Source organism: Vanellus vanellus, assembly GCF_965231255.1.
Source record: "Vanellus vanellus genome assembly, chromosome: 7".
NCBI lineage: Eukaryota > Metazoa > Chordata > Aves > Charadriiformes > Charadriidae > Vanellus > Vanellus vanellus.
The window spans coordinates 24502322-24517109 of record NC_138912.1 but is presented as its reverse complement, the minus strand read 5'-3'; the positions used below and the strand labels follow the sequence as shown (position 1 = coordinate 24517109).

Genomic DNA, 14788 nt, shown 5'->3' with positions numbered 1-14788 from the left:
GGTCAATGGCAAAAGCATGTTCAAACTCTTTCATTATCGCCAACAGCATATAAATTATCTCAGGAGCTACTGTAGTGATAACAATGAAAAACTAAAGAAAAGTTTCTGTTGCAGCTGATTCATATAAAACTTCAGTTTTAATGAATTTTCTTTATCTAAAGGAGTTCAACCCTCCATTTAAGAAGTGACTATGCTGTGAACAGATCAGTAAATAATACACAATTAAATAATATGAAACATACTAAAAATAAAAAGCTCTAACAGGATTTTAGTATGTTTAAAGTACTTCAAATGAAATACTTCACATCAAAATGTTCAGTTTAATCAGTATCTATTGTGCAAATAAAGACTGTGTACACAGTACAACTTGTACTGTCCAAAATACAGACTTGTATGTCATTTAACTTGTGTTTAACCTCTCAACACGCTAGTACTTTCAATACTCCTAGCTTATTTATACCTTTTAAAATGATCTAACACATTTAATGGGTTAATCATAATTATGCTGTCCACAGCTGCTCCATCATTAGAGTACTCTACATAAAATCAATTTTATCTACCAATCAAAGGCAACTGCTGTTGCCTTTCTTTTGCCAGAAGCTCGAGCAGTTTTAATGTCACAGGTACATTACCATGATGCACAAATCTAAGTTAAATGTCTTTTTCTGTCCTCTGAAAGAACAGGGAAATTTCATTTGGCTAGTAATTCAATCATTAAGGCTTTTAGCAAATAATTCTTTTTCCAAAGGAATTAAATCTTCATCACCAGAATACATTTTAACTGTTTACAATCTATGATCTTACTGAGAAATATCCAAACTTTTAACATGGGAAAACCTGACAGCTGTACATATTAATTCATCTGAAACAGTCACCTCATCTTACACACGGATAAACAAATATTTAAGTCTTTTGGGGGTACTATAAAATAATGCAAAATAATGCTAGTGGTAATAATGGAAACAGACAGTTATGTCCAAGAGCTGAAAGTTTAAAATCAAAAAGAAAAAAGGTGTTTTTCTTACATCTAAGCATGCAGATTCACACAAAAGGGAACAAATTCCCCACTATCTCTATCCTGAAAGGAAGAAATGAGAAAGTAATCCTAAAAATCTCTATCTTATTTGGAAATACAACTTTTATATAACTATTCCACTAGTCATGGAGAAGACACTGAATAAAATTATGTAAGGGCTGACAAGTGAAGCATTTTATACAGTCTTTCATACCAACTAACTATCGTCAAAAAAAAAGCAGTTACATAATGCAGATTTGAGGGATGGCAAAGACGACATTCACATAGAATGTTTTTCAGGCAGCTCATGGAGAACAGTGAGTGAACATAAGAAGAAAACTGGAGTTCATGCACTGAGTATAGCTCTTCCGCAAGTGGTATTAATGTGCAGGAATTAAAAACAGTAGTAATAAAAGAGACAATTACTTCACATAACAAAGAGCTTTAAGAACAAGAGAATTTTTAAACTAAATTCTGAAATAAGAAGTATTATAGCATTGCCTTTACATAACCTGCATGCTTACACGTAGATGTCAGGAGGAATGTTCCCGTTGCGACATCTTTTATTTTGTGAGTACTTTTCTCGCATTTAATATAGTAACTCTTGATTGAACTAATCAGTCATCATAGAAAGTATACCAAGCTCCGATAAGTCCTCCCCAACTTTCAAAACATGTATCCAGTTCAAAAGTCAGTAACTTGAAGAACTTCAATACCTGTTTTAAAAGCTACCATTACTGAAGGAAAAAAAAAATATTTTAAGTAAAAAAAGGAAGGTTTCAAAACCAGGATACAAACTCAAGAATCCCCCTCCCTCATATCTAGATAATATGCAGGCAACTCCTACCAGTCTTTTTACTTTGCATTTTCCAAATATAAACACATTTATGCACAGTATCTAGTATTTACTTTCAATTCAATTGTAGAGCTTTTGTAAGTTAGTACATAGTGTGCCAAGATAAAAAATAAAGGTCATTTTGCCTAAACATAGAACACTATCTAAAATCAGAATAAATCTGATCTTCAAGCCTCTTTGGTTTGGGGCATGTCTTTAATAAAGGAACAAAATAACTGAATACGCTGTTATTGTAATGTTTGATAAAGCTTCCTATGGCTACTTCTCCTTCAAGACAAAAGAATGATCCATTCAACAGTGGATCGCATTTTTTCCCCAGGAACAAGAGTTTTTAGGCTACAAAATCAGATTAGCCAAAACAAGCAAAATTTCAATACAACTGACAGGGCACTGGTGACTTTTAGCTACATTCCACACCGCAGCCCAACTGTGTTGATGGGAACTTGCAAATGTGGGAATGGCTATGGTATCACACAAGTAGGCAAATTAAAACAGTGAGTCAACACTGAACCTGAGGAAAAAAAAAAAAATAAAAAAATCTTCCTTGTGATTTCTACCAGATATAAACATTCATTGCACTTATAAACAAACACACTACAGGCAGTAGCTGTTAGTGTAACCACTGTCACACATAAAACATCAACTAAGACGAACACCGAGACATTTAAATTGCATGTATTGCATCTTAAATTGCATTTTAACTGCAGTTAAGAAATTAATGAAAAAAAATTAAATCTTTTTTTAAACAATTAAGTTTTTAGACAAGTTGTGTAGTTTACAGCAGACAATAATGAAAAGGAGAAACTTCACAAAAACACAAAATTTTTGCCTCAGGGCATTAATAATAAAATATGTATGTACATAGAAAAGTAAATACATATAACATGCATGTATATCACCATAAAAGATCTTACAGTTCTTTGTGCTTCTCCTCTGCCAAAATTTGGTCATTTGGCTTCAGCCCATACCTTGAAAAAAGAAGAAAAAAAAAGAAAAAAAAATCAAACACAAAGAAAAAAGCAGTTACTCCTTTGAGAATATAGCCATAAAATTCTATTTTTTTTTCCAAACTGGAAAATTATTAAACAATGTAATATTTGTTGATTCAGGTACCTCAGGTATTGCAAAGACAGCAGCAAAGTCTTCTAAAAAATTTATTACATGTTCATTAAACATCACACACAGCTTTTGCTTTATATCACAGCTTCAAATTGTATCAGACAGTTTGGCTTGCTATATATCCAAAATCATTACACTTCATACCATAAACTGTACATTGATCTTATAATTTGGATCTGACAAAAGATGACAGTGAGGAATACAAACAATGTGAATGCTGAAAGTGGCTGTAGTGTTTCCCCCCTGTACCAAATAAAACTATTATAATCAATACCAAAAACATTCTATAGAAAAATTATACTTCAACAACAGGCTATTTGGGAAAAATTCTGCAGTCCATACAAGCCAAGTCTGATGAAAATGAGAGCTTGAGAGAAAGCAGCTTTCTTTGCTAGCTTAGCCTAATATGCCATTTAACAGAACAGGTTGCCTATACTGCCTGAATCAGAGGGAAAAAGGAACCCAGTCTGCCCCAGACCAGGCTACAACCAGTCACGCTGCAGGCTGCACTGTCACTCATTTGGGGAAACCTTTAAGAAGTGACCTCACTTTTGTTCTGCCTCAGAGCAAAATCTTTTGCAGTCTCAAAATATTCCACGAATCTAATTGCTATGGTTCTCTGTGGGCTTTGGTTCTTTGGGTTTGGGGTTTTTTTTTTTGGATGGCTGGTTTGTAAGACAGTCATACATAATGTAAGCAGCTAAAAGTCAAATGTCCATTTGATAATTTTGCCAACAGTTAACTGCTCACACTGCAGAGGCAGAGGGTTCCCACTGTCCCTCTGCCTTGTGTTTTTGTTCCTTGCTCCAGTCAACTGCAGAACCATAAATTACTCCTCCTGAGGAAAGATTCTGGTCACCAACCAACTACAATCAAGCTATCTTGCAAACTGATTTTTATTTCAAATAAACAGATAAAATGCATGTTCTCTATTCCTTATAGCATTTTCTGATGATATTCTCTGTGGCTTAAGGACTGATAGGATGGTAAACTGTAAAGAAGACTCAGCAATTAGACCAAGTGACCTGAATCTATTATTGAACAGTGTGCTACAGTATAGTTGTCTTGCTGTAAGAGTCAAATGCAAACCTTGCATTTAGAAGGAGAATGTGGATGAACCCCCACTGTATCCTGATTAGAAGTGACTGTGAAGGGTCTAGCAGCGAAGTGGATAAATGGATGCAAGTCAGCATGATACTATGGCAAATAACCTAAGGCACTCTCTGCATATGTAAACAAGAAAAATGGGTCAGCCAGTGTCTTGCATGTTTGAATGCGGCACTAGTGAGCTTGAGAATGTGTTCAGGGTTGATGCTTGCATTTTAAATGGATGCTGGAAAAACAAGTTTCAAATTGTAACTGTTGTGATCTTACATCTACATCCAAATCAATGTTTTCTGTAATGAACAGAATCAGGCTATTTAATGAAAAAGGGTCTAGCCCAATACCAATCTCTTCATAATTCTGCTACACCTCCCCAATATCTCCATTTGTGATGCCTTAATAAGCATTTTATTGATAGCAAATACTTACATATCAGAGAAAAAGCAAAGAGCTACCAGGAAATTCTAAGAGGAACATCTTTCAGAAGTCAAAGGACGCTAACTCTTCTCATGCAATTTGCAATCTTACTTAAAATTAAATCAGGTCATTTGTTAAAAGGATCTGCCTGTCATAGATGGATATACTCTTGGCTAATATGCAATCCATTTTGTAAATGGAGATAATTTTGCCCATTAAAAAAATATACCCGCATAAAGTCACAACCATTCTTCACTAAAAATAACACTGTACGCTTTTCTCCTCTGACCAGAAACCACACCACTTCAGCTACAACTGAATACAATTTTATCTGCTGAGGATACAGAAAAAAATACCTATACTTGAGCTTTATAAAGCTTCCAGATTCCTTGTTCCTTCACTTTTTTTTTTTTTAAAACCACAATTTAACCCCCACAGTTACTTAGAGGAAAAAACCCAAATAAAACCCTTGACTACTTACTCAGACTAGTAAGTCAGCTACAACAGAAACCATGTAACATAAAGGGAATGATGTTTAACCGATGTGTGATTTTGGCCTCGGTTATGTTACTGACATATCAAAGGGGTGTAGGAAGGACACAGTTGCAGAATGGTTCCTTTGGTGAACCTTGGCTTACCTAATTCTTTTCACCACCCTCTTCTTTCACCATGAAAACAGCATAGAATCATAAAATTGTCTAGTCTAGGTTGGAACAGACCTTTGAGATCATTGAGTCCAACCATCAACCTAACACTACCAAAACCACCACTAAACCATGTCCCTAAGCACCACATCTACCCATCTTTTACATACCTCCAGGGACGGCAACTCCACCACTTCCCTGGGCAGCCCGTTCCAATGCTTAACAACCCCTTCTGTAAAGAACTCTTTCCTAATATCCAGTCTAAACCTCCCCTGGCATAACTTGAGGCCATTTCCCCATGTCATATCTCTTGTTACTAGCAAGAAGCGGTCGACCCCCACCTCTCTACAAATATTCTTTCTTGACGCCTAAAGATACTGCTTTGATAGCAACTTGTCAAAGCAAATATCCCACAAAGGGGCATGCTTGTAGACTTCAAACTTTTATTAGTACTTTATGCATTAAGACAGGACGCATATTGTATTTCACACATAGCTGCTGAAGTATTTAATAAATTTAAATGTGCAACGAGCACAGTGAACAGCTTACATAATATTTCCCAACATGTGTTTCGTAGGCAAGATTGATAAGCACCAGTTGGCTCTTCCTAACTGATGAAGGTTAGATTTCAGACAATTTCTCTAAAAACATTTTAGAAGCCAAGGATACTAAATGCAAAACTGAAGCTAAAGATATGCAACAGAAAAATTTAAAATAAGTTAGGACATTTAAAACCATCTAAGCAACCAGAACATACTGTACATGTGTTATATATTTACATGCCTAGTATTAAAATAGTAAGTAGAAGAGAAGGAAATATGCTATGGAAGTGGGCAAAGGAACTGAAGGGACCACAACTTCACTTTTTTCTTTCTTCTGCCCTGTGAAATTCAAAGTTCAACACATCCTAGTACATTAAATAATGATTATTCTTTTCAACTATCCAATACCAAACTGTGATACAGTTTCAAAACGTTAATAGTTTCTTCATGACTGCTTAAGATCCTATTTAAAAAAAAAGGACTTAAGAATAAAAGTATGGAAGAGTCTACAGCAAGACCATAGGTAAGTGTCAAAAAAAACCCTGTAGTACATTTCAAAAATGGTACCTTTTAACTCTTTGATATGTCATTCACAGTCTGCTGGAAGAGTAGCCAGTGTTCTGGCTGCCTCCTTCAAAATGGCAGCTGCACACAACCGTGGAGATGGACAGATGAAGCGCCCCAACTGCAGCAACACCACACTTCACAGCTGCAGATTTCCACCAAAGCTGCCTGCCCAGACATGCACACCCCAGCCTCTCAGCATCACAGCTGGTGGCTTAAGTCCGACACACTGACTGTACCTTCGGCAAAACTCCCACTTCTGGAAGACAGCATCTTTCTCCCCAAACTCAGTTCCTTATGGAATTTAAGCCACAACATGCTTGGTCTAACCTATAGATGTCATCATATTACAGCCACTCCAACACTCCCTGTTCTGATCAAAGCTCAAGAGACCTAGCTGCAGATAGGAGCTAACAGAGATCATTATTCTATCACCCATTCTCTAATCGCAGTTTAAATGAGAAGTTTCACACTGCTTTACATTACTCTTTTCAGTGTTGAGATAATTCTTTTTCCACAGAGTTCTTTCCAACCTGGTCACAAAAAGGCAGAGTTAGGCATCTACCTTACTAGGACAAATGAGCAACCTAAGCCCTCCACATTTCATCAAGAAACAAAGCCCCAACTCCAGTTCACACTCCAGGAAAGTATCTCTGTGCTTTGACTACAGTGGGGCACAGTGATATAGGATGTCTAAATTAGCCTGCTGAGCAAGGTGATTGGAATGTCTCCCGTTAGTCCCTAACTCCATAACTTCAGAACATTAACAAACTAGGGACATACTTCGATGAGAAAGTCTTGAAAAAATTGAATTGTAATTATCAAGGATGTTTTCAACTTCCCAAGACAAAGCTTTCCTGAACCTCAGTCCTTTTAACTCGTTTCTTTACTGTAACCAATAACTACCAGAACTCAGATCTGAACTTCATGTCTTCTTCCTTCCTACTTGTTATGTTTCCAGAACTGAATTTTACATATATGCAGATACATACATAATATCAAACTTAACCCCTAAAACATTAATTATAAATTCACAACTGCATTAACCTTAAATATTTTCCCTTTCCACAAGCCTGAAAATAAAGTAGCACAGACTCAAAGATTAATGCAGGCATTCTGAGCACAGATATTATACACAGCCAGAATGGTTTTAAGAAAATTTGGCTGTACATACAGGTAAACATACTCTATCAAAAAAATGCTAAGGCCACTTGGAAGAGTTTTACTGTGTAACAGCTAGAGGTGCAACTCTGACCAACACATTCTATTTGGTTATGGTGCTACAAAATAAACAAACAAACAAAAAACCCACAAAAAACAAAGGTGGCATACTCTTCTCTTGCATGTATATGACTTCCCTAGCATTCACCTATGAGTTTATCATCTCAATGTCAGTTTTTGCAGAAAAGGAACATTTTTACTAAATGTCCACTTTCCATTTTTTTAAGCATACTAGAACCTGTAAATTCAGCTCTGACTTTTAAAGATCCTTCTGAAATGGTAATCCTACGTCTCAATGCTTTTTGATTTCCCAGCTTCTACTATGAGAGAAAGTATGAAAATTAACGTGCTTGGACTGGAGTCAGTATTTTTACAATAATGCTCTTAATGTAACAGCCATGCGGCATGGTTCCCTGCAAGCAGCATCCAATTTTACAAAGCCTTAATCAAATTAAAAAGAAAACACAGCCTATGCTAAGTAGGTACTGGTGAAAAACTCCAAATGAATATCAAGTTCAGATCTGCTCTACAAACAAGAGTTTCCCGAAAAGCGGGTAAAACTCACTTGTCCTAAGGCCCAAAGCAAAAACTGGCGATAAGCAAACAGGTTTAAAAAACGGGGATAGATCTTCATAGCTTCAAAGTTAATTCACCTTTCAAAATTTCTCATTTGAATCCACCAATCTAAGCAAAAATGAACATAGAAACAATAGCTAAAAATTGCACAGATATCGAAGTAAAAATCAGCACAGACATACACCGTTGCTTGGGCCAGAAGAGCCAAGACAAAATCTCCATCATGCAGACTACACAGAAACACAGGTAGACAGACCCGTATACATATCAGAGTAATATTTTCAAGAATACTTGTAAAGGAGCAAGACACTATAGAAAAAAGAATTTTTTTGCATTAATCATGAATGTGAGTAGTCAGCTTAAAAAAAATATTAAAACTATTTCAGTAATACAAAGTTGCCAAAGTAAAGCACCCTAGGAAGCTCCAAACATATCTGCAGACATTCCTCTGCCTTGTTTGATGTACAAATAAATACATACTTTTTGCCACAGTACATGGCTCCGACTAACCTTGCTCTCCTTTAAATGCACTTGGGCTTTGCTATTCCATAAGCTTATTGTACTTGACATGCTTTACTGCCGTTACTGTTTTAAGTATTTCCCAGATTGACTAAAAATAGAATTTATGAAAGGGTAGATTTCCAACGTGCTCTTTGAACTTTGCAGAAAAGTCATGCAAAAAAAGGAACAGAGTGCAACTTCTCCATCAGAGACCTAAAGCATGTTGGTTGTGTTAAATGGACAAGACAAGTAGAATTTATGCTATACTAGGCTATGCTTCATCAATAAAAGACAAGACCTTTTATAAAATAATGCTTCTGCAGAGCTCTGTCTTAAATTTTCAGCAAAGCCATTCAGGAACCTTAAGGACTTCGGTATAGTCTTCTTGTATTTCAGATTAATCTAAAGAACTTTCCATAAGAATGATTCAGCAGTTATGTCACTTCAACTTGCAAGTGATGTTAAAGCTACTTTTGCTGTTCTAAATGAAGAAATGTAGTCCTTTTTCTGTTGTTTTTTCTTAATTATTAGTCTTGTAAAAACTAGGACAACCAGCCCATGGGACATTGATGCTCACATGTCCTTTTTCAGACTGTATTGACTGCTTTCTACCAAACACAGTTAACACATCCCACAAGGTCTTTCAGGTCAGAAATACAGCCATGTGTGAACCTGCAACAACAGTGCACCCTCACACGCATTTACAGACCAACGAACACGGCAAGCCCAACAGAAGCTCCCAAAATATTTCTAACACATCAGATTTATGGAGGATGGGTATAGAAGGTCAGCCTGTTTCCTGACTTCCATTTGCAATTTATCAGACAGAATAGGTAATGCTGCCACAACTGCTAACTCCATTTCTTCTAACTTTATCTATACAGAGATCAAAAGGCAATAAATGAACTGCTTTTCCTACAGTAGTAAAATACTACTTAAAGCAAGGCAGTATTTCTGCATTTCTGACCAGGCGACAGTTGCTTAGAAATTTCAGTTAAGTCTAATGTAGCCTTACTCTTCTGATTAGCCTAGTAATCTTTTTCATGTACACAAAGAGGGAGTGTAAGTACCACGACTCGTATTTGTTTGGATCATTGCTTTAAGCTTGCTAAGCCAGATTCTAGGGGCTGTGTGTTTTCTAAATCGAGATGAAAACAAAAAAACACAACCCAGACCACACCATAAATTCAGCAGCCAAATTCATCATGGACCACACGCAACCAGCTAAACCAAAACTACAGCTTTGTGTAACTGGCACACAGATCCACCCTACTCCAAATATTTAAGAGATCTTCCCCCTCCATTAAAAAAAGAAAAACAAAAAACAAAACACACAAACAGGAAAGGGCTTTGATTCATATCCTGAAAGTCTCAGTCCCTTGCCTGACTTGCACTGCTTTTATTCCGACAGTTTAATACATTTGCCTTTTCATTTTTCCTCTGTTGTTTTGCTATAGTCTCCCAGCTTCACCATTTGAATGCCACTGCACTCCCCATTCCCTCAAAATTTCTCTCCCCTTTAGCCTCTCTCCTATTCCATAACAGGCCAATTGGTCCCACCTACCTTTTCACATTCTTTCTTGGCCTTAAATTGACAGCCAAAGAGGGACCCCTTCAACAGTAATTCTGGTTTTAATGACAGCTGATCATCATTCACTGCTACTCTAGGATGACTTTGTACAGGTTAGACAATTTTAGAAAAATTCCTTACAGAGCAGAGACTGCTTTGTTGCCAAATACAAAATGCAAGTCCAGAATCTCTTCCTTTAAAAACTAAAATATTAAAGAGAGATTGTAGGATAGCAATAAAATCCCAAAGAAAACCTGCTTTCAGAAAAATCTAAGTTTTGCAATAGTCTCCTTATACCAACAAAAAGAAACTGCCTAAAAGATTTTTCAGATGTTCTTCTAGGAAAGTATTAGGGCTGCAAGACATGCACATCTCAGATTGACTTCAACTTAAATCAGCGCTAGACCCAACACCATGCCACACATTTATGAGTGATCTAGAGTTAAGTACAGTAGCTACAGATGAAATCCACAGATGACAGCAGACTGACAAGGGTACGTAGTGACACCAGAACATTCTAGCAGACAGGAAGAAGAACCCTTTCAAATACAGTAACCTCAAAATACAGACAGATGCAGAGCCATGTAGGTAAACAAAAAGAATAAAAATACAGACAGGGTAAATGCATCCCACAGAGTAGTAACTTGGAGAGGGGGGGAAAACCAGGCATCATAATCTGCAACTAACTCAACCTGAGCTTCCAAACATATGTCAAACATTGAAAACATCAATGAACTACTTCAATAGAAATAGGAAAGCACAAACAAACAAAACAAAAATGAGCAAAAAAACCACAGGGAGCTGTCAGCCTCCCTAATTATTTTGTCCCCTTCCATTTTTAAACAGAACAGCATGTAGCTAACACATTTAGCTTGGGAAGAAAAAAAAAATGTTGGATGAAGTTGCTAAGTCACTATACATCATATCTGAGAGGTCACGGCAGTCTGGGGAAGTTCCCACTGACTGGAAAAAGAGAAACATAACACTCATTTTTAAAACAGGAAAAAAGGAAGACCCGGGAAACTACAAGCCAGTTAATGTCACCTCTGTGGCACCAAGATCATGGAACAGATCATCCTGGAAACCATGCTAAGGCACATGGAAAATAAGGAGGTGATCAGTGACAGCCAACAAGGCTTCCCTCATGTCTGACAAATTGGGTGGCCTTCTACAATCAGGTTACAGCATTGGTGGATAAGGGAGAGCAACTGACATCATCTACCTGGACTTGTACAGAGCATTTGACACTGTCCCACACAACATCCCTTTCTCTAAATTGGAGAGACATGGATTTGATGGATGGACCACTCAGTGGATAAGGAATTGGCTGGATGGCCACGCTCAAAGAATTACAGTCAGTGGCTCGATATCCATGTGGCAACCAGTGATAAGTGGCGTTCCTCAGGGGTTGGTACTGGGAACAACACTGTTTAACATCTTTGTTGACGACATGGACAGTGGGATTGAGTGCACCCTCAGCAATTTTGCTGCCAAGCTGCGTGGCGCAGTCAACACGCTGGAGGGAAGGGATGCCATCCAGACGGACCCAGACAGGCTGGAGAGGTGGGCCCGTGTGAACCTCATGAAGTTCAACAAGGCCAAGTGCAAGGTCCCGCACATGGGTCAGAGCAATCCCAAGCACAAACACAGGCTTGGCAGAGACTGGATTGAGAGCAGCCCCAAGCAGAAGGGCTTGCGTGTGCTGGTGGATGAGAAGCTCAACATGACCTGGCAATGTACACTTGCAGCCCAGAAAGTCAACCGCATCCTGGGCTGCATCAAAAGAAGCATAGCCAGCAGGTCAAAGGAGGTGATTCTCCTCTACTTGGCTCTCGTAAGACACCACCTGGAGTACTGCATCCAGCTCTGGAGCACCCAACAGAAGGACAACATGGACCTGGAGAAGGGCCACGAAGATGACCAGAGATGAACAGATGACCAGCTTGTTGACAACAAGCTGAGAGAATTGTTCAGCCTGGAGAAGAGAAAGCTCTGGGGAGACCTTATTGCAGCCTTCCAGTACCTAAAGCGGACCTACAGAAAAGGTGGAGAGGGACTCTTTATCAGGGAGTGCAGTGATAGGACAAGGGGTAATGGTTTTAAACTGAAACTAAGTAGATATAGATTAGATATTAAGATGAAATTCTTTACTGTGAGGGTGGTAAGACACTGCCACGCGTTGCCCAGAAAAGCTGTGATGCCCCATGCCTTGAAGTGTTCAAGGCCAGGCTGGATGAGGCTTTGAGTAACCTGGTCTAGTGGGTGGTGTCCGGGCCCATGGCAGAGGAGGGTTCGAAGGCAGTGATCTTTAAGGTCCCTTCCAACCCAAACCATTCTATGATTCTATGACATGTAGGTAGGAGTAAAGCACACACTAGTGGTAACTGGGAAGAGACACGACAAAATAGCGATGGGTTAAGATACTTCTATCTGTAGACTGTTGAAAATAAATTACTTCATAGTTATCAACGACATACATAGAATCTAGTCCAACTAGGGCAAGAGCATGTAGCATTGTCCTGGCAGAGAATTACACTGCTTAACAAAAGTATCTGCTTAAGGAAAAGTTTAAGTGCAACTCAAACCACAGATCTTGGCCATTTCATTTATAAAAAAAAATCCAGACTTTAAACACTTCTACTGGAATATAAATGTCAGGACTGAAAGAATGAAGGACCATCTTGGAGAACCCATGGAGTTATTTCAAGTGTTTTCATTTTTACCCAGTTATTAGTACCCGGTTCTTCTGTATTAGTATGACTGGAGTCTTATTTGGCTGCATCACATCATATACAAACCTGTTCTTCAGATAAAAACTTGGAATTTCTGGGTGAAACAGTTCCTCAAAATATTAGCAGAAAGATTTTTTTTTTTACCACAATCTTATTATGGAAATGAAAGATGGATTTAAGTTTCAACACAGAATTAACTTAAAATTACACTCATGAAGCCTAATGGAAAGAAGAAACACAGTTATTGATGTCATAAATTAGAAGCATTTTGTTTCTCCAATTTCTTGCATGGATATGATCACTAATTTAAATATAAACATTACTAGGTATAGTTTTCCTAGTCTTTTTTCCTCTCATCGCCATCCCCCCAATCAACACTTTCCTAAATAATTGTTTCTAAATTATTCAGTGTAACAAGATAGACTCCCCACTGATAATATGGTTGGAAATCAGGACTTTAATCAGCTATTAATATTGTAAGACAGATTTAAAGGGCTTTTGAAATTGAAGTCAAAACAATAATAGGTTTAAATGATTAAAAGGGATTAAGAAAGCCAGGAAAGTTCAAAGCCTGTTAATCACCAGACTGTGGAAAACTATGATCATTTAATAGGGTCAGCCCTATCAGTCTGGACTTAAGCATATAGTAGTGGCCTTGTCAAAAGAGTTTTTTTAAATTTTTAGCTCACTAGTTTATAGTTAACACATTTAAACACTTCCTGTATACAGCTAAAGAGAAACGTTTTTTCAGTAATGATTTTTGAAATATCTTACTGCAAGCGTCTTTTAAAAAGCTGTACACATGCTATACTTTTTTTGGAAATTGGTACTCCGAATTCTATATTCATTACACTGGTAGTAATACACTTGGTTGACCTTTAGTAACTTCATTAAGGAATAAAATATTAATTCAATTTGTGCAGAACTGTAGGCAGTTCTGCTTATAGACCAAACTCTTTAACATATTCTTTTAATATTATTCCTTTGAGTCTTCAATATTTAAACCATTTCTTTAGTCGTACCAGTCATTTTGCACTGTTTCTGTTCCGAAATCATAACCCAACCTCTTCATACCGATTTTCTTCAACCAGAAATAAACATTGGTTTGTAGCTGAATTCATTGTAATTATAAATACAAACCAGATTTCACAATCTTGGATTAAAGTTTAATTTGCATAGAAACTTAACAAGAACAACCCAACAGAAGCAACATGTACATAATCCAAAAAGTAATAGACTGAAGGGTTCCTGTTCTCTTCCTAGTTATCCATGATTACTTGCTGTTATCACTTTAAAACTTATTGTTTGGACCAATTCGCACCAGTTCCGCAACAGATCCTGTCAGCTCTAGTACCAAAAATCCCCAAGTACCTCGCTGCTGCTGCATAAGGAGCTCAGCTTTGAGAGGGAAATTATAACAAAATATCATTTGAGGAAGGCAGAGTGAATGGCTGTGGACATGACCCTAAGATTCTCCTGCCTAGATTTATAGATTATTTTAATGATTTCTTCTAAATAAAGACACTCTGTATGCCACATATGAATAGCACCGCCAGCTAACCAGCTGAGTTTCTTTAGGCTTGAAAATGAATCCTACATAATTTCTTCTAAGGAGAAGGCTGACTTATAGAGCAATGTGGTTTAGGTGTCAGGATGAACTTAATAGGCTCTACTTCGACAATAAAATACAGGCTAATACTTTGGACAAATTAACAAAGGCAGTAACACTACACTGTTGCAACCATAAACCAACAGTGTTAAGGCTCCATCAACCTGTAATACATTTCATAACTGAATTACAACTTTGTCCCCATACTACATCTGTTCTGTCTCAATCTCCACAAGAAAAAAATGAAAACAGAATGTCCAAAATACAATTATTTTTAATATCTCTGGTACAAGGAAAAATGTCACAACAATGAAATTC

At 37.4% G+C, this 14788-nt stretch overlaps 1 protein-coding gene across 2 annotated transcripts in view; it reads right to left on the bottom strand.

Moving 5' to 3' along the window:
- ADK (adenosine kinase) overlaps positions 1-14788 on the bottom strand; it is a 305604-nt gene that overhangs the window by 263452 nt on the left and 27364 nt on the right. For both annotated transcript variants that reach the window (XM_082486535.1, XM_082486536.1), the window contains exon 3: positions 2786-2839. In XM_082486535.1, the coding sequence (XP_082342661.1) occupies positions 2786-2839 (54 nt within the window). The remainder of the gene's footprint in view (positions 1-2785; positions 2840-14788) is intronic.